The 21,762-nt window shown below is 40.5% G+C and overlaps 1 protein-coding gene across 2 annotated transcripts in view; it reads right to left on the reverse strand.

Moving 5' to 3' along the window:
• Positions 1–21,762, reverse strand: part of SEL1L2 (SEL1L2 adaptor subunit of SYVN1 ubiquitin ligase) — a 123,581-nt gene that overhangs the window by 8,603 nt on the left and 93,216 nt on the right. For both annotated transcript variants that reach the window (XM_082359076.1, XM_082359075.1), the window contains 7 exons: positions 21,049–21,126; positions 17,181–17,243; positions 16,531–16,618; positions 11,423–11,571; positions 10,110–10,275; positions 9,921–9,995; positions 5,599–5,771 (listed from right to left, as the gene is read on the reverse strand). In XM_082359076.1, coding sequence (XP_082215202.1) covers positions 5,599–5,771; positions 9,921–9,995; positions 10,110–10,275; positions 11,423–11,571; positions 16,531–16,618; positions 17,181–17,243; positions 21,049–21,126 — 792 coding nt within the window. The remainder of the gene's footprint in view (positions 1–5,598; positions 5,772–9,920; positions 9,996–10,109; positions 10,276–11,422; positions 11,572–16,530; positions 16,619–17,180; positions 17,244–21,048; positions 21,127–21,762) is intronic.

A 21,762-nucleotide genomic window follows, 5' to 3' on the forward strand; every position in this document is an offset into this window, starting at 1 on the left:
TCAAGGAGAGGCAACCTTTGTCAATATCTCATTCCTTCCTTCTTATTTGAGGCAGGCAAGAGTTATTAATTTATTTCTTGAGGCACAAACATCACAATTCAGTTGCTTAGCTTATAATAAAAAATAGCAGAGAAGTACCATTTAAAGTGGGATGGCCTGGCTCCCGGCCAAGGTGGCCTCACGATCCACAATGGGGGTGGGGTGGGATAGGAAAGTCTTTCTTTAAGATTCGCAGAGAAAGAAAATCCTGAACCCTTCTGGCTAATTAGGGCAACCCATATAAAAGAAATTTTATTACTAGACCCTAGAAAAGACTGCTTGTTCTTTGATCCTATTTAGTAAAAAAAATCCAAACCATTCACACAAAGAAAATTCCCCGTGATAAATTGTGCTTTGATGATGGCTAGGGTTCATTATTTAAGTCCATTGCATATCTAGTCCACGTACATTTAACTTTTCTGTGGTACGTTTGAGTTTATTTTGCTTTAAATTCAGTAATTTAGGAGATTATATAAACCGAGCTACAGACTTCTTAAGTGTTTCTAACTATAATGTCAGGTGTGCCAAAGTACTGCCCTATGCTCACATGTTCAAAAGCTGCTTATAACTCAGATACAGAATTCTCCAGCAATAAAGTATCTGGTTTATGAAAATTGTTCAGTTACATGAATCAGGAGTTTTCCAGCCCCGAATCTTTGGGTGTCATCAAAAATGTCTTATACTGGGACAGAGGTAGTTTTTTGAACAATTCATTCTTGTTTTCTTATTATAAATATGTTAATTAGAGGAAACTTTGAAAATACAGAGGTGAACAAATAAGGAAAAAACACCCACAATCTCACTGTACAGAGGTAACTACTGATATTTCATACATATCCTTCCAGCATTCCAGTGTTTTTGTATATATTCATATATACATACTTTTAATTTAGGAATTTTTCATTCTGTATGATACTTTGTCTTCTGTTTTCTTAAGTTAACGATATATTTCAAAAAATATGCCATGTCCTAAGATATTCCTTTAGTCTATAATATTTTTATTTTTAATGGTTGTACAGTATTTCATAATAATGGCTGATACTTATTAAATATTTACTGTGTGACATTCACCACTGTCGTTTATTTAAACCCTGTTACAATTCTATAGGGCAGATGATATTATTAACTTCATTTTAAAGATGAAGAAACTGAGGTGCTGAGAGGTTAAGTCACTTATCTAAATTCATATGACTTGTAAGTGGCAGAGCTGAGATTCAAATCCAAAGAGTCTGCTTCTAGCCCGCTCACTGAGTCACTAGGCCATAAAATACATAATGGAGTAGTATACCAACACACAATAGTTTATGTAACGTGTTCTCTATTTTGGAGTATTTTGGTTGTTTGTAGGGTTTTTTTCTAATAAATAAAGGTATACACACACAAATTTTTTTGCACATTTCTGATTATTTCATTAGATAATAGACATGTATTTCAAGAAAGGTTATGACCATTTCTAAGAGATGTATAATTTGTCCTGTCATATGTCCGAGGGGGCCATTTTAATGTCAAACTTTAGTTTGGCCTTTCCAGAAAATAATTCTATTCTGGTGTTTAAAGCTTCAGCTCTAACACTCCATAGGAGGTCAGACCAGACAAATGAAAAATAAAAATGCTTCGTGCCATAATTACTTTTATTTTTGACAGATCTATTTATAATTTATTCAGTAGATGTGGTTTTGTTTTCCCTGCAGGATCCAAAAAATGTGTTATTTAGTAGGTCTTACTATATATATTGAAACTCATTTCCAAGGATAATTTCCTCTCACCTTTTTTCTTAATTTAGATAGATTTTCTAGTCAGTATCTTAAAACATACCTGCTTTCTTCCATTTTAAAAACAAAACAAAGAAAAAAATGAAAAAAATAAAAAGAGCATCATGTGTGTCTTATACTCTATGTTACAAAAACATTTTAGAACAGAATCTGACAGTACTGATTCCTCTGCCTGAATGGTTTCCTCTTTAACAAGTTTATAGTATTTCACTTGTGTGTGCATGCATGCACGCCATTTTGGGCTTTCACTTTAGCTATGGACGTGTCTCTTCCATAGTAGACTATGAACGCTTTGAAGGGTGTCTTGTTCTCGTATCCTTCTTGACACAATGCTTCTTGACACAAAACAAGGACTTGATAAATATTTGAGTAAATAAATGAATGAAGAAAAGCAAGGCACGTTACCATGGTAGTTTAGAAGCAGATGTCTTGTAAATCTAGGGCTTCATTGAAGGGTTCATAGAGGTGATGATATTGGAGCTAGTCTTTGAAAAATGGATTGGTCTTCAACGGGCAAAAATGTGGGAGAAAATCATTCCAGCAAATGGGGCGATGTGACCTAAGGTCAGGAGGGTGCAGTTCAAGGTCTTGCGGGGAAAGGAAAAGCAGCCTAGAAGATATATAGGGAAATAGTGGCATATCAAGCCATTATTATCAAGGTGGATTAGGTCAGGGAGGGTTTGAATGCCAGGGTAGGAAGTCTGGACTTCATTAAGCAATAGAAAGTCAGTAAGATTCTTTTATTTTTGTGTTTGTTGGCTTGTATTTGTGTGCGTGTCTGTGTGCATCTTTTGGGAGGAGTGTGGTGGAGGGGTAGCAGTACTAGAGTTATACTTTATCAAGAATAACCCAGTGGGGCTTTGTTAGCTGTGTTATGTGTTAACTAAAGTAATGCTAACATCTGCAACCAATAAACCCCCAAATTTCAATGGTTTAACACATTCAACAGTCGAGTGTGGATGTTTCTGGTTGGTGGTAAATCTTTGGTGGACAGAGCTTTCTTTGGCCACACAGTTCAAGGAAGAACACTAGAATGGGAGACCCCTGAGAATCCTTTACAACAAGTAGAAATTCTGGCCTGAACCGGGATAAGGACAGAAGGAATGGGCAGGAGAGGATGGGCAACAGGTTTTTTTCATGGTTATTAAATTTTTGAAGGACTTCTGAATCAAGTATAAATTGAGAAGGAGTTTCATAACAAATTGTGAGCTGAGTGGTTATATTTCTAAATTAGTTCAGGTCATCTCTCAGTTTCTCCCTAGGTATTATTTTGTGTTCCCAAAACAATGGTGCAGTCAGTCCTGGTCCACAGTTAAGTCAAGTGAGCTTAACTCAGGGGCAGAAATTGGGGAATGAGATATTTCTCAGTGAAGCTATTAGGATAATTCACCTACGTCACCCTAGTCCCAAATCCTTTCCTAAAGACAGATGAGAAAAATAATGACCCATATTTTTACACTGATTTACCAAGAGTCGATTTATACCTTACTTCCTTTTTCCAGGGGGCTTACATTCAGAGTTTACCAAAACTTTTTTTGATTCTCAGAGAAATCCTGGTAATGATGTTAGATTCATCTTTCCCACTGGTCTGCATGAGGTTTTACTAATAAAGAGGATTGTGAAGAGTCTTGCTGGAGACAGGCATAATTACTCGATGTCTTGGGTGCTATGAAAGCCTGTTCTCCTAACTGCTTTGCTTTCATTAACCATAAATGGAACAAGCTCTCCTCATTAATTTGACTACGAGATAGCAAGATTAATAAACTTGGCCCCTGGGTACTTGGTAATTATTTTTACTAATTGCTAAACAAAAGAAATTAATAAAGACAAAGAGCAACGGCCCCTCATTAACTAAATCTAAAATTCCCGTGTCCAGGTCTGAGGTTAAGCACAGCCTCTTTTTTTCTATATGTAGAAACTTTCTGTAGGAAAAAATTTATCTGTGACGGAGAGACTGATCAAAATGAACTACCCACGATTTAACAAGAACCCTGACCGAAAAGAACAGAAATGTGGCTAGAGAGAAACTTCAAAGTTTTTCTAGATGTATGAAATATATGTCTCGAAAACTGCTTTTTGACATTGTGAAGAAAGTGCCTAGGAGAGGGCCAGCAGTGACTCGAAGGAGGAAAACTGAACCCCCGACACAGTGGGCTGTGTAGTCAGCCCTGTGTCCTGAGAGGACAGCTCTCCCCGCCCCAGGGAGTCACTGCTAAATGGCCTCACTGTGATGACAATGAGGCTGTTAAGTCCTTCTCGATTCATATGGGGGCAGGAGAGCTAATCTGAATTTAACCCATGGGGTGGGGTCACTTTTATCCTATACAGACAATGCTCCTCTCACCAATATTGTTATGTTTTACATGGGGAATGATGAACAAAAGCTTTAATCCTCTTGAAGCCTTACTTAGCAATTGCTCACATTCTCTTCTGATCTAAAAAAGTCATTCCACACACTGTTTCACTACAAAGCCCTTTCACAAAGGCTTATTCGTTTTATCCTCAAAGCCTGGGGCAGGGCTTGTATCACTGTTCTGTTTTCAGATGTGGATGACAGTTGGAGGGGAAGGGAGTGTGGCTTCATAACATCCAAAGGATCATCCAATCTAGCTATTCAATTCAGTCCTGCCCGCTCCAATGTTATAAAACAGGAAGCTTGCTCCTGCTAGGAATGGGGAAAACTGCATTTGGATTTGACATTCTTTCTACTGCTTAGGGTTCTGGGGATGATGAAAAGTGATCAGTCAAGAGGCAGGCACAGGAGAGCACCCGAAGGCAGGGGCCTCTACCGTTGGATTGTTGGCACCTGAATGAGAAGCTCTTGCAGCCGTGTGCACATGAGCAGTTGTCAGCTAGGAAATTCCCTACCAATAATTCCCAGTTACTATCACAACTGGAAGGAAAAAGAAAGCATAGAAAATTCAGTAGTGCCGGGCCCACTCTTGCCACCAGCAATGTGGGGTCAGCCAGATCTGGGTTCGAATTATGACTCCCCCACCGATGAGCCCTGCAAACTCGGCCCTATGACTTAACCTGCACTGTGATTTCCTGATGCAAACAACGAGGACAATGATAGGATGTGTCTCATTGAGTGGTTATGTGACTTAAATGACACGGTATACATAACCCACCAACACCTGGCTATCATAATCACCTTTCTCACCCTGTCAGACCCTAATGCCATCTTCTGCCTTAATTACACTGACTGTCCGAAGGATCTACCCGCTATCACCTTGTAGTGTTAGCCCTCTTAATGAATACGCCTCATCTCCTCAAGTCAAGTGTAGTCTTTGAAGGATGGAGATCTATTTTCTTGGGCCTCTCTAGAGCACTCAGCACTGTGTCATGTACACAGTGGGTGTTTCAAAAGACGTTTCTGGATTAATGCCACCTCAGTATCCAGCTCTGATCTCATTCTCACTTTCTCCTTATTACTGAGAGCTTGCGAGTCAATGGAAATTTTAATGGAAAAAGGCCTGTGGGTGGAAGGCAGTGGGGGCAGGGCCTACTAGTGTTGCTGGAAAAAGCGTGAATTTACTATGAATCAAATTGGCCAAGACTAGATTTATTCTCCTCGTTAGTTACGTCCTTGGGCGTCACGGAGAAAATAAATTCTACCTCATAGGGTTATATCAGGGTACATAATATGTGTTGGCATGTGGGAGGGACTCAGCAAATATTAAGTCTTTTTCTCTACATTGATGACATCCATGAAATGTAAAACATTATAAATTTTCCTTCCCGTACAGCTACCGTTACTAGGTTGGATTATTACCAGCACAATTACCTTTGCGATACCTAAACCATGTTCATACATATAGGCCAGGTTGAACATGGCTTGTGAGCTGTGGTGTTTGTTGGCTGCGATACTGTAATGTGCGGCTGCTGTTTGATAGTCTTTCTTAGTCCCGTAGCCATAGTAATGGTAATCTCCGATTTTCACTCTAGCAAATGCATTGCCTGATAGAAATATTAGAAAGAGAAGGAGAATAATAACTCAAATGATTCATGTGTAGTTCCTAGTAAATCATTAGCATCAGCCTAATGATAATCTATATAAAAAAAGAAAAAAACACTCAGAATCCCAGAATCAGAATTAGATATGATTTATGGATATAACACACAATGCTAGCTGTCTTTATTGTAGGATAACTCCCACAGTATAGTACAAATGTTCTTAAAGAATAAAAGATTATCAATTTTACCTTTTAGATTCATTTTTTGAAGGTAGGTCAACTCTTGGGCAACTGGATCCCACTCTTCCTTTTCTTAGCCTTCATTCCTGAAGCTCTGCTCTCCTGCATCACCAGTTTCTGCCCCTGTTCTAGTCCCATGAGTCATCCAAACACACTTTGGTATCTTCTATGAACTAAACCAAACCTTTATGCCATTTCTTTATCCCATGGCATCTCCTTGTAACTACTCCCCATTTCTCTGTTCACTTCACACTCAGCCTTTTCAAAAGTGTGTTCTACACTCACTGTCTCCAAAGCTTCTCCTCCCACATACTCTTCAACCCACCCCACTCTGGCTTCTGCTCCCTCCTCCAAGAAACCGCTATTTTTAAGGTGGTCGATAACCTCCACGCAGCCAGATCCCCTGGTCACTTCCTGTCCTCATCTCACTGGACCACTAAGCAGCACCGGAATCACTGGCGCTATCTGCCCAAGCCCTTTCTTCTCTTGACTTCCCTCCTGCCTCATAGGCTTGTCCTTTTCAAACTCTTGCCTGACTCCTCCTCTACCCAGCTTCTAAATGTTGGAATATCAAGGGCTCGTCACTGACTCCTTTTTCCCCAGCTCCTCTCCCTTCTTTTCTCTCCTCTCCTCCCTTCCCCTCCTCTCTCCTCCACTCTGCTCTATCTCAGCTCTCTTTCCAGGTGATCTCATCTAGTTCCATGGCTCTATGTTTCCTATTTCTGAATTTGTATCTATATTCCATCTCTCTCTAAGCCCCAGATTCTTACAACTGCCTTCTTGACTTCTCTGCCTGGAACTCAGACTTAAAACATCCACTAGAGATTCTTAACTCCCTGCTACCCCTTCCCCCAAACAAAGTCATCAGTTCCTTTCCTCTATCAGTGCCAGCACCACCATTTTTCAGGCCATAAATCTAGGGGAAATATTCCCAGTTCTTTCCCCTCAATTTCATTATCAAATCCATCAGCAAATCCTGTTGGTGCTACCTCTAAAACACACCTGTTTCTCTCCAGCTCCTCTACCATCTAGTCTAAGCCTGGAATACTACAGCAGCCTCCAAAATGTGCTTTTAGCTACACTTTCTGATCTGCTCTCCACACAACAGCCAAGATGATCTTTTTCAAATGTAAAATCAAATCACGTTATTCCCTGTGTTAAAACCCCCAAGCGTTTCACTTTGCCCTTGGAATAACATCCAGATTCCTTACCTGACCTACAAGTTGTGCCTTATCTGTCTTCTGCCTCCCTGGCTGGGCTTACCACATGTCACTTTCTCGGGATGCTCTGGCCTTCTTAATATTCCTTCAGTACACCGAGCTCATTCTTGCCTCGGGATCTCTGCAGTAAGATTCTTCAAGCCCCTCTGCCTGGCATGTTTGCAGTTCCTCAGACTCATCATTCTGGTCTCAGTGCAAACTTCGCTTCCCTTCTAGAGCCTTCTCTGACTACCTTGTCAGACTACATCTCAGTAGTTATCCATCCCATCTCCATGTTTTATTTCCTCACAGCACATATCACTGTTATCTTATTTGTTTACTAGTTTATTTTCTCTCTCTCTTTCATGAGAGAGAATTTTGAAGCTCTTGATCACTGATATATTACCAGGATGGGAATGGTACTTGATGAATATTTATGGAATGAATGGATAGACAGGGTAGGAAACTTTTTAGAAAATGCTTTCCCCAGATGTTAAGTATTTTACAATCTTAGTTTCCAACAAACATGAAAATATTCAGGAGTAGAAAAAAATTCACATGACTTTTTAAGATATGAGATTTCAGTCTTTTGAAGGCCACTTAGGGATGACCTCTAAGGGTCTCTTTGGGGCCCATGTTTCCACTCACTAGGGCTATGTTGATTGAAAAGATGAAGGAATGCTCATGTAGGACATCCACTTCAGCTGTGGCCAACCCCGCTGGCACAGTCTAGGCTTACTTGGAAAAGGGGAAAGTACCCTGTGTTGTATGGTCTGATGTGTATCATTAAGGGCTATAGGACTCCTTCCAAGTTTTTCTTCCCATTTGGCCTAATGCAAAGCCTAAAATTTTTTGGAATTGATTCCTTTGGGTTCTGAAGTTCTTTTAATCTTCTGGAACCCTATACTAAAATGTAATACCATGAGCCGTCTTTAGTTTTCTTGGAGTAGAAGTAACGTCGTAAACTTCTTAAGCTGCCAAAGATATTAGTTGTCAGGGTTTGCTTCTCAGGTGCTTCAAAATGTACAGGTAGCTAGGGGCAAGACCTCACAGAAATGATGCCCAGGAGAGGGGCTCAGAGGGGCCTGGAGAGGCAAGAGACCCCTTGAGCTCTAAAGAGAAACCCACTCCATCTCTAATTTTGCCCAAAGCTATCTTCCTTTGACCCCAAGATTCCTTCTGCACCATAGCCACAAAAGAACAGGACTCTGCATTTTCAAGCTTTGCAAGCAATAAGCAGGACCCCTGAGGTCTCTAAGAATGAAAGGTTGTGAACAAGCAGATTCTCCAGAGGTTTCAGCTCCACCCTAATTAGGGGACTGACGGGGGCAGGGGGTGGAGGGGGGGCGGGGCGGCATGTGGCAATCCTGACAGGCTCCCAGGGGGTCACTAGACAGTGGGAGGGATTTCCTCTCCAATTTCACAGTCACAGGCTGGTGACTGAGTCCTTATGGTTCAGCACCCTCCTCACACTCCTGAAAGAAACATCGCCAATGACTGATTGGAAACCTAACTTCCGTTACTAGATTTCCTAAGCTCAAGACAGCCATTCAGAAACCACATCTTTGGGGACAATCATGCCTGACCTCTCTGGTGACACACAATTATTTTTAGTGGTCTGACATTTTTATATTGGTGAATTCTGTTTAATATTAATGTCCTCTCATTTTCAATGTCTCTTTTCCTTAGTGCAATTTCCATAGCATTTCCTGGCTTGGAATAAACCTGTATTTGTTACAATTGAGCTGATTTGCCATAGCTGAGGGGCTGCTGGTGTTGTTTCCTTACTCCAAACATTTTAGAAAACAGACTTTTCTTTTTTTAGGGAATTTCTCACTAAAATCACACAGATGGCTTGCTGCTGCAGTACCAGCTCGGCTGGACCTGAGAAGGCACCACTGTGACTTTTTCTTCTGCCTCATATTAGCATCAGCTGAGAATTGTTTTTATCCCATTCAATTCTTGTAGAAAAGGGATGATTCGGCCTTAGCCTGAGACGATTTTAAGAAACTTAATTGGAAGTAAAATTGCTCTCTTACTGTAAGAGAGCACCTCACATATCCAAATGCCAATAGTGACAGCTTTGCAGAATCTCTCTGCTATTAGTAATATAATTTAGGGAAAGAATGGAATGAGACATAGTGATGCAAATGCCACCTGCCACTGCTTTCCCACCAGCGCTCCCTATGGCGGGGGGAGGATCTTGTTAATTAATTCTTTTTTTTCCCGGATGCTACCATGCTAATGGTTATAATAAAGATCTGAAGCTTGTGGTAATCCTCAATGTGATATTCTAAAAGAAAAATCAAACAAGTCTTGGAGCCATAAGTAATTTAACCTATATAAACTCATTGAAACATAGGTCATATCTCTGATAAGTTCAGAAAAACTCAGCAAATGAGTGACTGAAGCCAGACCAAGAAAACTGATTTCTTGAGTAAAACTGCCATGTTTCAAACAACCGTTCTGGTGCCATGGAGACAGAGCCATAGAAAAATTCCTATGGTTTGCTAAACTGGAGACCTTGAGAATAACAAAAGAAGTTCCTGGAAATGACCTCTAACCAAAGACTGACCCTAACATCAGTTTGAAATACCACCTGCTAGATATCCTGCACCTTTCTGCCTATGTGCCCAAGAACTCAGCTGGAGCAAATCAGATGAATAATAGCGGACAGGGGCCAAGTAGTGCTCATTTTTATCTAAGTTCTGTACCTTGAATGGCAGCTCGATTCCATAGGAGAAGTGCCATTGGATACATCTTCTCTTTTTCAAGGATTTTAGCTTTTTCTAAAAAAATAAAAAAGGAGACATTCCATTAGGAAGGCTTAAAATACCCCTACAGTAAAGTCATATATGCATATGCATGATTGGGGAATTGCAGAGAATTTTAACTTATCTTACTAGATTCCAAAATGAACGCTGAATTGCTTTGAGCTACTTCATAACCCATTTCTGCAAGGAGTGCATATTGAACAAGAGAAGAATCTATATCACCATTCTTATAGGCAAAGTATGCTGTCAGGAATTTCTCAGTCCAGTGGCCTAGTTCACAGACACCTTTATAAAGCTGTATATACAAAGAGAAATCAAGCAGACTAGTTAGCCAATACACTTCATTCCAGGTAAACGATAAATAACCTCAGTCTTCAGTTCCTGCTGGCTGGTCAGGCAAGGATTTTAGGTCTAAAGCATGGCTTTTGAAAATTATTTAGGGTGAGGAGTTAATAGCTTTCATAGGCACGAAGATTACAGGTGTGTATTTTTTTTTTGTCTTGAGCTTACACTTCCTGAGGCTTGTTTTAAATATGTGTAAATGAACTTTTCTGACTTGGGGGCTATTTGGCAGGACAACAGAATGTATCGACCTCTGTTTTTTAATAAAAGGGATTTTCTGGACGCTGCTGCCCTGCGAGGGTGAGTTATAAGGCTGCAGCTGATGTGGAGAAGAGAGAATGAAGGGAAGACAGTGCCTGAGGGTGTAGGTGACATAACCGTGAGGGAGGTGTGCAGAGCTCTGTGGGGACAACCGGCAACTTAGTTGAATAGCCCTTATGTAACCAAAAGAGGTTAACCATACATAATTCATTAGGAAGTTGGCAAAGGAGCAAATCTAAAGATAGATTATTAGCTGGCAGGTTTTGAAACGAATTTCAGAGGGGCCAGATTGCAACATGAAGGTATTTATATTGGTGCAGGGGAAGTGTTTAATAAATCAATGAAGGACATTAGGTCCTAAAAGCATTCTTTTGAAAACTGCATCACTATCCCATGCTGAAAAAATTCACTTTCTCAGTTGTCATCCAAATCATCAGAAAAACCTAAGGACCTGGCTTTCTGGGAAGAAGTGGGCTACATTTTCTAAGCTAAATCAAGCCTTTCATGTCCCAAGTCGCAACTCCCAATCTTACTAGAAGTGCCAAATTGCCCTGGAGATTTGATTGAAAGCTGAAACAGAGCTCCATAACTGAATTCTGAGGCGAGCTCTGAACTTGATGAAAAGCCAGATGCAAGACAGGAGGGATCATTTCTCTTCCTCCCTTTCCCAGTCTGAGTTACATCACTGCTTTTCCTCCCTGGCAAATGTCAGTGTTCACACTGTCCGCTGGAAGAAACAAGATAATATCTATAAAATCAAAGACACCAACAATCTAAGGACAGTATCACCTCCTTTCTGTGATAAATGAAAAGTGCTTTAGAAATAGCCCGTGATTTACCTCCACAGCGGTTCTGCACGATCTTAACACTCCTGTTCCTGTGGCGTACATCTTGGCCAGGTAATAAATGGCGAGGGGCTGCCCACTCTGAGATGCCAAGTAAAAATATTTGAAGGCAAGTTTATAATCCTTCCGTACTCCAGAGCCAGCTGAAAATTAAAATTATTTTGAGCCACCCCTTATTTACATTATTTTTTACATTATAATCTATGGATGTAATGCTCATGGTGATTCCTGCTATTTTAAATAGGATGAGAAAAGCCAATCAAAAGTCAAGCTACTCTAGATCCACTATTTGGGGAAAAAAAAGGTTGAGTTAGATTATAAGTAAGAATATGGAAATGTATGTTCTTGACCCATTCAGAAAACTGAAGGAGATGGACTGTTTAGTCTCATGAAAACATCTCCTCAATATGGTATAACTGCAATTAATGAAAAGAAGACCAAGTGGTAGTCTCTGAGGACCAGAAGGCCCTCCATGATGTGTGTCACCACCCCTGTCATCCTTCCACACCAGGAGACCAATATAGCTCCTCCCAGCCATAACTATGGAGTTTGGAGCAGGTAAATCCCAGCTCCAGGAGGCCCAGCTCAGACTCAGCTCATTGCTTGGAGCAAGGAGAGGCATTTGGAGCTAGGATGGAGAATCAGCTACTCCCAGCAGCTGGGATTCTTGTCCTGGCTCTCCCATTACTCCTTTTGTGACCTGGGCACCCATAGGCACTTCATTTGCAAAAGGAAGGGCTTTCACTAGGTGGTTCTGAAACTGCCTTCCAGCTCTAACATTTCTTAGCCTTTAGAAGCAGTGCCATGTTGCTGGTAAGAGCAAAGGCTCTGGAGGCAGGTCACTTGGGTTTGAGTCCCAGCTCCACCAAGTGTGTGATCTTGTGTAAGATGTTTGACCTTGATATGGCTCAGTTTGCTCATCTGGAAATGGTGGGCTACCCCCTAGATGTGTTGAGAGGACTAAATGAGTAAATACATGTAAAGACTTAAACATTAGTCATAACTATTACTCTTATTCTAGATGCTTGAGGAATCTGATAGACCCTGGGCCTGGGACTTGGAATAAACTAGAAGAACAAGGCTATCTTAGGCAACCTCCCAAGACCGTAGAGAAGAGGCCCTCCACCTGGGCTATCATGGGAAATGCCAGCTGACCTCTTGGCCAGACCTGTCTTCTTGATGATGCAGTCTGTTGCTGCCCTTGCTCCACCTGACAGCAAGGACTCAGCAGGGTTACTCAGGTGTGCTCAGATCTCCTGACACGTGTCTTGGCCACTCTCTCTCTCTCTCAGTCCCCACAAAGATGATTACAAACCTTCATGGCTTTCTGAGACCACCTACCCCAACCACTCTACCTTCGCTCTCAGAAGATGACTTTGTACCTCTGAGCTCATGGAGGGAACCCTCACATTATCTTTCCTCACTTGCCTCTCTCCCCAGATTTACAACTGCACCACCTATTCCACCATCTCTCCGGTCTTTGAGGGTGAGAAATCCCTCCTCTTCATCAAAGCTAATGAGACCCCCACCTACCTGGACCTGATCAGATACTTTCAGATTTGTCACTGGTCAGATTAGATCAGAAATGCCACCTAAATATTCCCAGAACCTCTTCATCAGTTATCTCATCTTCCCCCACGACACATTAACCACCTCCACTGGCTGGCTCTCTTTTTTCTGCCGAAAATTATACTCAGGTCTCTCATCACCTTAAAAACAACTCCCTCTTGATTCTCGGTCCCCCTTGTGCTAATATCCCCCTTCTCTCCATTTAAAGGCACACTACTTCCAAGAATATTTTTACTCATCTACTTCCTCACCTTCCATTTGTACCTCAACCCACTGTATCTGGCTTCCATCCCAACCAGTTCAATGACCTCACAAAATCCTCCTTATCGACAAGTTCCCCAGATGCTTGGCCCTTTCTTACTTTTTTTTTTTTTTTGAAAAGTGAGAACTAGGCCTTTCACTGAATTTCAAAGGGGTGCTCATTCATTTACTCTTTCTTGAAAGTTCTATCCCTTGTCCTACTTAAGGTCACCTCCTCCTCACCCCATTCCTCTGACCATGCTTTTTTTTTTTTTTTTGATTTAAAATTTTATTATAATATTATTCAAACATATAAACCTAAATTTAGAAATAAGTTGTTCACACTTGCAGGCCTTATTCAACAATAAATATTTAAAAATCAAAATGGACACACAAATCAAATAAAAACATAGTATAAGTTAACAGCATTTGTTTACCATGACAGATAATGTTGTTTGTGACAATAAATCACTGATGTTGAATTTAATATTAATACGATGAGGCTTCATGTCAGCCTCCATAATTTTCAGCATTTTGGCTTCAGTGTTTCCAATGCAAAAAAAGGTTTACTCGCATAAATATGCTGTACAAAATGAAATTTAAAACTCCAAGGATTTGTATGGTAGCTCAGGTTAGTCTCATAATTTATCAAAATTCTTCCAGCAAGAAATTCTTACATGCCAATTTTAATTAATTGCTAAAGATTAGCACTAAAGTTAGTATTTTTAGGGAATTAAAATCTGCATTAAATGGGAATTTAATCCATTTATTTCTGGGAGTGGAAACGATTTCTTTATACTTATGATAACATTTCCTGCTAAGTTGGTATTCTGGAAGAAAAGTTAAATATTATTTTCGAAACTAAGTATTCAATCAGCAACAAGCATTTATTGAGCAGATTTCTCAAACCACTATGTGCCCTGTGAACACAGATCTCTCATTACATTTTTATATTTGAACTGTCAGAAACCTCTCTTGCTGTGGGATGCCATGGAATTATTTGGCTTTCACAATGGCAGGCATTAATGCAAGCTTGAACACTAAAATGGAGTAGCAATACTCAGTGTGAGGACAATCACCAGATGATGAAGAATAGGTTCACATTGTTTGTTAAAGATCATCATTCAGTATAAATCCACATTTAAAATTCTGGTTTGAAATTCATGGTTTTTTAGCAATTTTTAGCTCAATGCTTAGAACTGCTCAGCAAATAATAACTATTTTATTATTGTTGTTGCTATTTATTTATTTAAAATATTGGTTGGCAACATAGCCCAAAGAAAAGGGACTGGTAGATGAACTGGTTTGCAGGGCAGAAGTTGAGACACAGACGTAGAGAACAAACGTATGGACAACAAGGGGGGAAAATGCGGTGGGGTGGGGATGGTGGTGTGCTGAATTGGGCGATTGGGATTGACATGTATACACTGATGTGTATAAAATTGATGACTGATAAGAACCTGCAGTACAAACAAACAAACAAACAAAACAACTAATACTAAAAAAAAAAAAAAAAAAAAAAAAGGAATGAAATACTGACACACACTACATCATGGCTGAACCTTGAAAGCATGGTCTCACTGAAAGAAGCCAGACATGACAGGCCACATATTGAATGATTCCATTTCTATGAAATGACCCAAAGAGGTAAATCCATGGAGACAGAAAGCAGAGCAGTGGTGACCAGGGACTGGGGTGACAGGAATGAGGAATGACTGCTTATGGGGGGGCGGGATTATCTCTTGTGCTGATGAAAATGTTCTAAAATTGGTTCTGGTGTTGGTTGCACAAGTCTGTGAATATACTAAAAACCACTGAATTGTGTACTTTAAGCAAAAAAAAAAGAAAAAAAAGAAAAGGGACTGGTACCAGAGCAAGCATTCTGAGTCTCTTTTTCAATCTCATGCTGACTAGCCAACTCATCATGGATATCTCTGTATTTGAGGTTCCTATCCATTAATGAGGTTGAAAACTTCTAGAATTGTTGAAAAGGTCGCATGAGTTTAAAATGTAATTCAACTGATGTATAGTATGCAAAAGCCCCAAGGTAAGTCATATGGCATCATATGCCAGTGCTCTGAAAATCAAACAATGCTGTATACATCTTAGATATTCTTTTAATAGACATGAGCCAATTTGGAGAAAATAAATTTCTCAAAAATAAAAGAAAACCCACTCAGGAATAGAGCATCGAATCATTGCCCCTGGACAACTTTTTGGTTATTTTAAGACCAAACTATTGTGATTATTCTCAAATCTTTCTGAAGCTGAGAAAATATTCAGAGAAGGAATTCTTTACCTGGAATTCATGGATAGGCTTCAGGGAATGTAAGTTTCTGAAATGTATCCAACATTTGTTGAGGAGTGGGGGGGTATGTGCACGTGTCCTTACGCACATATCTGAAGGGGAAGGTTTATATTTCATCAGATTCACAAAGGTATGAATAAGAACCAAAATGTATATGAACCACTGTTTTGGAATAAGACTCTTAACCCTTAGTACCACCTGAGAATTAACACTTCACTTTGATCTGAAACTCGGATGTTTTTATGGAATCATTTTTCTGGGAATAGTGCTACAGTATTAGTCCTAGCCGAAATTGTGATGCAAAGTATTAATCAATTTAATAAGGATAGTTACATCATTTTTTATCTTGATCAAAGATAAATGAGGACTATAGATTAAACAATGGCATATATTGCAACCATTGAGCTGATGCCATTGGACTGTGTTATTGGATTTGGAATTATAGTATTATCTAGCCCAAAATAAGGAGCACCACCTATCTTGGGCCAGATAATACTATAATTCCAAATCAAATGGCCATGCTTTTTCAGTCTTCTTGTGACCACTCTTTCTCTGCCCATCTTTTCAATATGGCACCAAGGATCACCAGATTTCTCACCATGGCCCACTCTCTTTCCTCTCACACTCTGTCTCCTTTCCCTCTGCAACCTCAGTTACTCTTACTGATGCCTGTATGTTGATGTCCCCCCAAATCTTTCTCTCCAAGTTTTACCTTTCTTGTGAGTTTCATACTTGCTTCTGGGTTGTGTGCTGGGTGTCACAAGGCACTTCAAACTTAAAATTTTCAAAGGTGAGCTTTCTGATTGCACCTCATTGCCTCCTCCCCCAAATGTCCTTTTCCTCCTGTCTTCTTCAAATTCCTCCTCAAATTGCTGCCTGAATGTTCTATCTAAACCACTTACACCAACCCTTTGATTTGTCTTAAAAAAGGAGCAGACTTTGCATTTATCATTCTAAGTAAAGCAGCCATATGTATAGCACTTACAGTAGTACATGAAGCCTAACTGAAACTGTGCGTCTGGCCATCCCTTCTCTGCAGCTTTCTGAAAGTATTTAAGTGCTTCTGCATAATTCTGCAAGATAATTACACTTTGTTACTCAAAGGTACATGCATAACTCCATGGTAACAATTGCCTTCCACTATTTTTAAGAGCATAGTTAGTGCCCTATGTGATTTAGGCTAATTAAAGTAGTATCAGAAGTATTATACATTTTATTTCATTATTATATTAGATTCTATTAAGAAATAATTATCTTATTTTCATTGTAAATTATGTCTTTTCCTACATTGACAGTAGGTTTTGTTAGATATTGGGGGAAGGTCACTCAAAAGACAGAAGTTAAAGTAAGAAGATAAATTTCTCTACAAAAAAAAATCCTCGTGGTTTAGATGATTTCTAAGGTTACTTAGAATCTATGATTCTAAGATATAATTAGGGTTGTTATTCTTGTCACAAGCTTGTTCTATGTCTCTTTGGCAAATATTTCACTGAATTATTTTCTCTATTACCAGATATGATACCTTGGCAAACCACGTAATAGAGACTAATTCCTTTAGATTAATCAGTGATCATGAATTTCACCCTAATAAATTGCTAGAAATGTTGAAAAAGATAAGAAAATTATTTAACTTACCACAGGAACTCCTTTCCCATAAAAGTAAAGAAGACCGAGCCCATGAAGACCAATGGCATTGCCCTGGAACAGGTTTAAAAATCCAAGTAAAGTCCCAGAAGAATTCACCATACGGAAAAGTATTGCAAAATCATTCACAATATTTGAAATGCAGCCGGTAGGAGATGAAATAAGGCAGGTGAATCAGGCAGTTGGTGTTATTCTGACCCTCTCTAGTTTCTCCTTTCACACTTTCATAACCCACCTCTGACTAGAAAAGAGGGAGATGAAAGTCAAATCTTTCCTCCAATCTTTCATTCAGCATTTATTTAGTGCTTGCTTTGTGTGTGACTCCGTAACAGGCATTGGGTAGGAGGTGAAAGTCAAAAGATCAATAAACCATGATCCCTGCCTTACAGGCTCCTGGGCTCTGAGCCACTAGGTAGGACCTCTTAATCATGTCAAATGTGGTAAGTCCTACAGTAGAAACAGATAAAGAGTGTTGTGGGCACCTAGAAGAGGGAGCCTAGGTGACGGTGGGTGAGACTAGGGACTGAGCAGATTGAGTTGTCGGAGGTGTTGACATTTGAGCTGGGTCTTAAAGGATGTGTAGGAGTTTTTCAGAAGGGAGAAGTCTATCTAGACACTTGTTACCTGCTTTGGTCAAAGGAGGTTGACATAAACGGCCAAATAACATTTGGAGACTCTATGAATTTCAATCTAGCTGTTATGGATGGTAAAGCACTGTTACTGCTTGTAAGGTTTATAGTATTTCCTCAGGTACTTAAGTTCTGATAGAAAACTCTCCAAATTTCTTTTTACCACTTAAATGTATTTATTTGTAATTAGTTTTAATAATTTAATAATTGAAATGTAATTATTGCTGACGCAGCCAGAATATTCCTCGGTGTTACAGGAATAGCACATAAATAGAGAAGGCATAGTTCAACATCTATTTCAAGACTCCAAACTTTGAGCCTATGCATGTCAAAGGGCCAGCTATTGTAAGAATTCTTGAGGACAGTCCACCTGTATTTAAAACAGCTGGTGTATGTCTACTATCCTCTTCCCTCTTCTCCCCTGACTACATCTACCTGTGGTTCCAGGAGTTTTAGGATAGACTGCTCTGGGGATAGTAAGGCCTGGTGTGATCCATGTGGTAAAGTCTAGTGAGTCTGTCTCCTTTTAACTATCTTCATTTAGATGTTGAGAAAAAATGGGAGGGAAGGGAAATAAGAGGAAGGAAAGAGGAAGGGAGAAGGAGGAGAAAGGTTAGAATACTAGGGACAAATTTCTTTCTTTCTCTAAGAGAATCCTTAGGAAACCAGGGGCTCATTGGATGACTCACCAACTGTTTAAGACCCGGAGTACCTGTTTAGAATGTTCAGCTCAGGAGTGGCCAACTCAGATACCTCCAGAGCCATGCAAGTAATGTAAGAAGTACATTAAGCCCGGTGATGGGGGAGTGGTGGAGACTGAGGCAAACCGGAGAGCACCTGCCCTGTCCAAAGGCAGCAGCACCTCCCTGGCTGTCTGCTGCAGCCAGCTGTCATCACGTGGAAAGGCCGCCTCATGTGGACAGCTCTTCTCATTTTCCAAGAAAAGCTGGACATCCAGATTTTGATATGAAATTTCCTAATTTTTAAAACTCTTTCTGAGCGAAACAAAACATATGTGCAGGCAAACTCCCCCCCCCAACCCCATACATAACTTCTGCCTTAGGGCTCAATGTTCTTGCTCAGGTTAACTGACATGAACTTAGGGACCAGATGGTCATATTTGGCAAATATTTGATGAGCCCCTACAAGGCACTAAGACCGTTGGCCTCCTCTAGGTGAAGAGACATGGCCTTCAGACAGTAGGAGAGAAGGCACAGGGTAGAAGCAGTAAAGTGTCTAGGAGTACACAGAGTGAACACAGGGCAAGTTCAGAAGAGGGAAAAGATGTGTGCCAAGGGAGTAGGGGTGGCTTTGTGGAGGGAGAGAGGATCGAGCTCTGCTCTGGGGGATGGGTATTCAGAATGGGGGATTCTAGGAAGGGGGGGAATGACAGAAGTGTGAAGATGGAGATGGGCCTGATGTGTTCAGAGGTGTGGGTGAGGAAACCAGAAGAATATGGTCCAACTTGGGCCCAACATCACACAGGATAACTGTTCATGTTTCTGAGTAAGACACAAGAAGTCATAGAGTCTATAGCTTTGCATCCTGGTACTGATATGACTTAAAAACAAATTTAAAAAGCAACTGTTTTAAAAAAAAGTTGTAAAAGAAGAGTATGGGTGTGCAAGAGTGGGAGGCAGAAACTCTTTACTTTGATAGTGACCCCAAGTGAGAAATCTAATAAACTGTCCAGGAGATGGTAAAGGATTACATGGCTATGTTCACCTGATGCCATTCATAATAATGACCTTAATTTAGATTTCCTCCATAAAGGAAGGTAGCTCAGGTTTAGAACACGAGTAGATCAGATCACTACTGGTTACACAGCCCTTGAATAGCTTGGGGGAGCTGGGTTAATTTACACACTCAGCTCCCTGGTATTATTCCTTTGTGCTGACAAATCAGCATTATTTGCCCAGTTACATGAGATCTTCCTCTGTTACATTATCCCACCTCTTTTTCAGTCTGCTCTCCTTGTCATCCTAATCTAATGGTACTCTGGATGACTGTCTTGCTGAGCAACAATTTCATATAAATTACAAGGGAGAGGAGCCGAATACCAGCCTTCTCAGTAATTTAAACCACAATAGCAGCAGCTCCGAGGTGCTAGTCATTTATAAATAGGCTCCTGAAGCAGCGTGTGGGCTTTTAAAAAACCGAGAACAGTTGAAAATATTCTCCATTTGAGCACATCTCTACTGCCTGTGTTGCTGTAAGACAGTGGAAGACAACAAAATGCTTCCTACTGTGCAGGATTGGAAAGTTTATCAAGGCTGTTCTCCAGCGTTAGGTTGGTGAGTGTTGCCATGAGGACGATCTTTATGCACTACAGGGGTTTAGGGGAGTCTGCTAAATTTCACCTGACAGATACCAGCCTCACTGAGCTTAGGAACCAAGGCAAGAACTTCAGTGGCAGGAGCCATACTACACAATTTCTATATTTCCTCACAGATCCAATCCATTCTGCCTCAGATATGCTTTGAACTTCATTCTACCTTACTGGCCCCAGACTTCAAAAGATAATAGCTGACACACAACACTTACTATGTGCCAGGCACTGCTTTAGGTACTTTACAATATGAGGCATATAACTATTAACTCATTAAATCCTGACAACAACAATATGAGGCAAATTTTCCTATGTTCTCATTTTATAGATAGGAAAATTGAGGCACAGAGAGGTTAAGTAACTTGTCCATGGTCACACAGCTAGTAAGTTGAAGGACTGGCATTCAAACCAGGGTTCCGTCTCCAGCTTCACGCTCTCAATCATATTGTCCTGGCTGCCCGACAGCCTTCTGCCTGAGCCAGAGCCTTTGGGTAAGATCAAAGGAGAAAAAACTGGGCATTTCTTGGTTGTCTTTGTACTCAACTTACTGCAGTTACTGACTGAGTTTTCCCTTCCTCGGTCCTCATTTTTGTTTCCTGTTTCCTGAGCTAGATGGCCTCATCTACTGCATGGTGGAGGAGAGAGCTGAGCTTCTGTCTGGCCTCCAGCTAGGACAGCACAAGGCACTGCCATTTTCCATTTACCAAGAAGGCGAGACGTGTCTCTGCCTACCCCCACCCCATATTTTATTGTCAACTATATTTTTCTTCCCCAGGACCCTAAACTCCTCCCAGGCCCATTAGTCTGGCATGGGGCTTTGGACTTAACTCTTCAGCACCAGTATGCATGTAATAAAAGGCAAGTGTTTTAATGTGTTTACAGAAATGGGCTGAATACATACCTTATTAGCTGCCATAGAAAAGTATTTGAAAGCGGTAGCATTACTTTGTGGTGCTGCAACATTCCCTTCTAAATACATCTACAAAAAAATAAAATAAATGAAAAGATGTAAAAACTAAGGAATTTGAGGGTGATGAAAACGTTTGAGAACTACATTAGAGGTGATGGTTGCACAACATTGTGAATGTAGTAAAGGCCACTGAAGTGTACACTTTAAAATGGTTAATTTTATGTTACTTGAATTTCACCTCAATTTTTATAAATGGAAAAACTAAGGATACAATCTATCACATACATTCTGGAGTGCCCTTGCCCAAGGGCAAAAAAAAAAAAAGGATCCTATCTGTGTTTTTTCATGTTTCCTTGCATCTAAATTTACTGTATGTGGCCCTCTGGAAGCAGGACACTTGTCCCCATGGTTACTGATGCAGACTGGCTGCGGGGAGCCAAGGACAGCACACAGGGGAGTGAGTGGTCTTTGAAGGAGAGAAGAAGATGCTTCTCCAGAGGGACACTCCACAGCAGCTCTTCCCATCAGTCAGGGAGGAGCTGGGTTTTGGTCAGTCTGGAGCTGGTTCTCATTCCAGGGATGGAGGAAGGAGGTACCTCGATGGGTCGAGGCCTGTCCCAATCTTTGATGTACAACTAGCCCAGATCTCCTGTTACCCACCAAGGGCTTAACAGAGGGGCTCTGAGCTACACTCAGCCAGGAGCC

The sequence above is a fragment of the Balaenoptera borealis genome, assembly GCF_965194805.1.
Source record: "Balaenoptera borealis genome assembly, chromosome: 16".
NCBI lineage: Eukaryota > Metazoa > Chordata > Mammalia > Artiodactyla > Balaenopteridae > Balaenoptera > Balaenoptera borealis.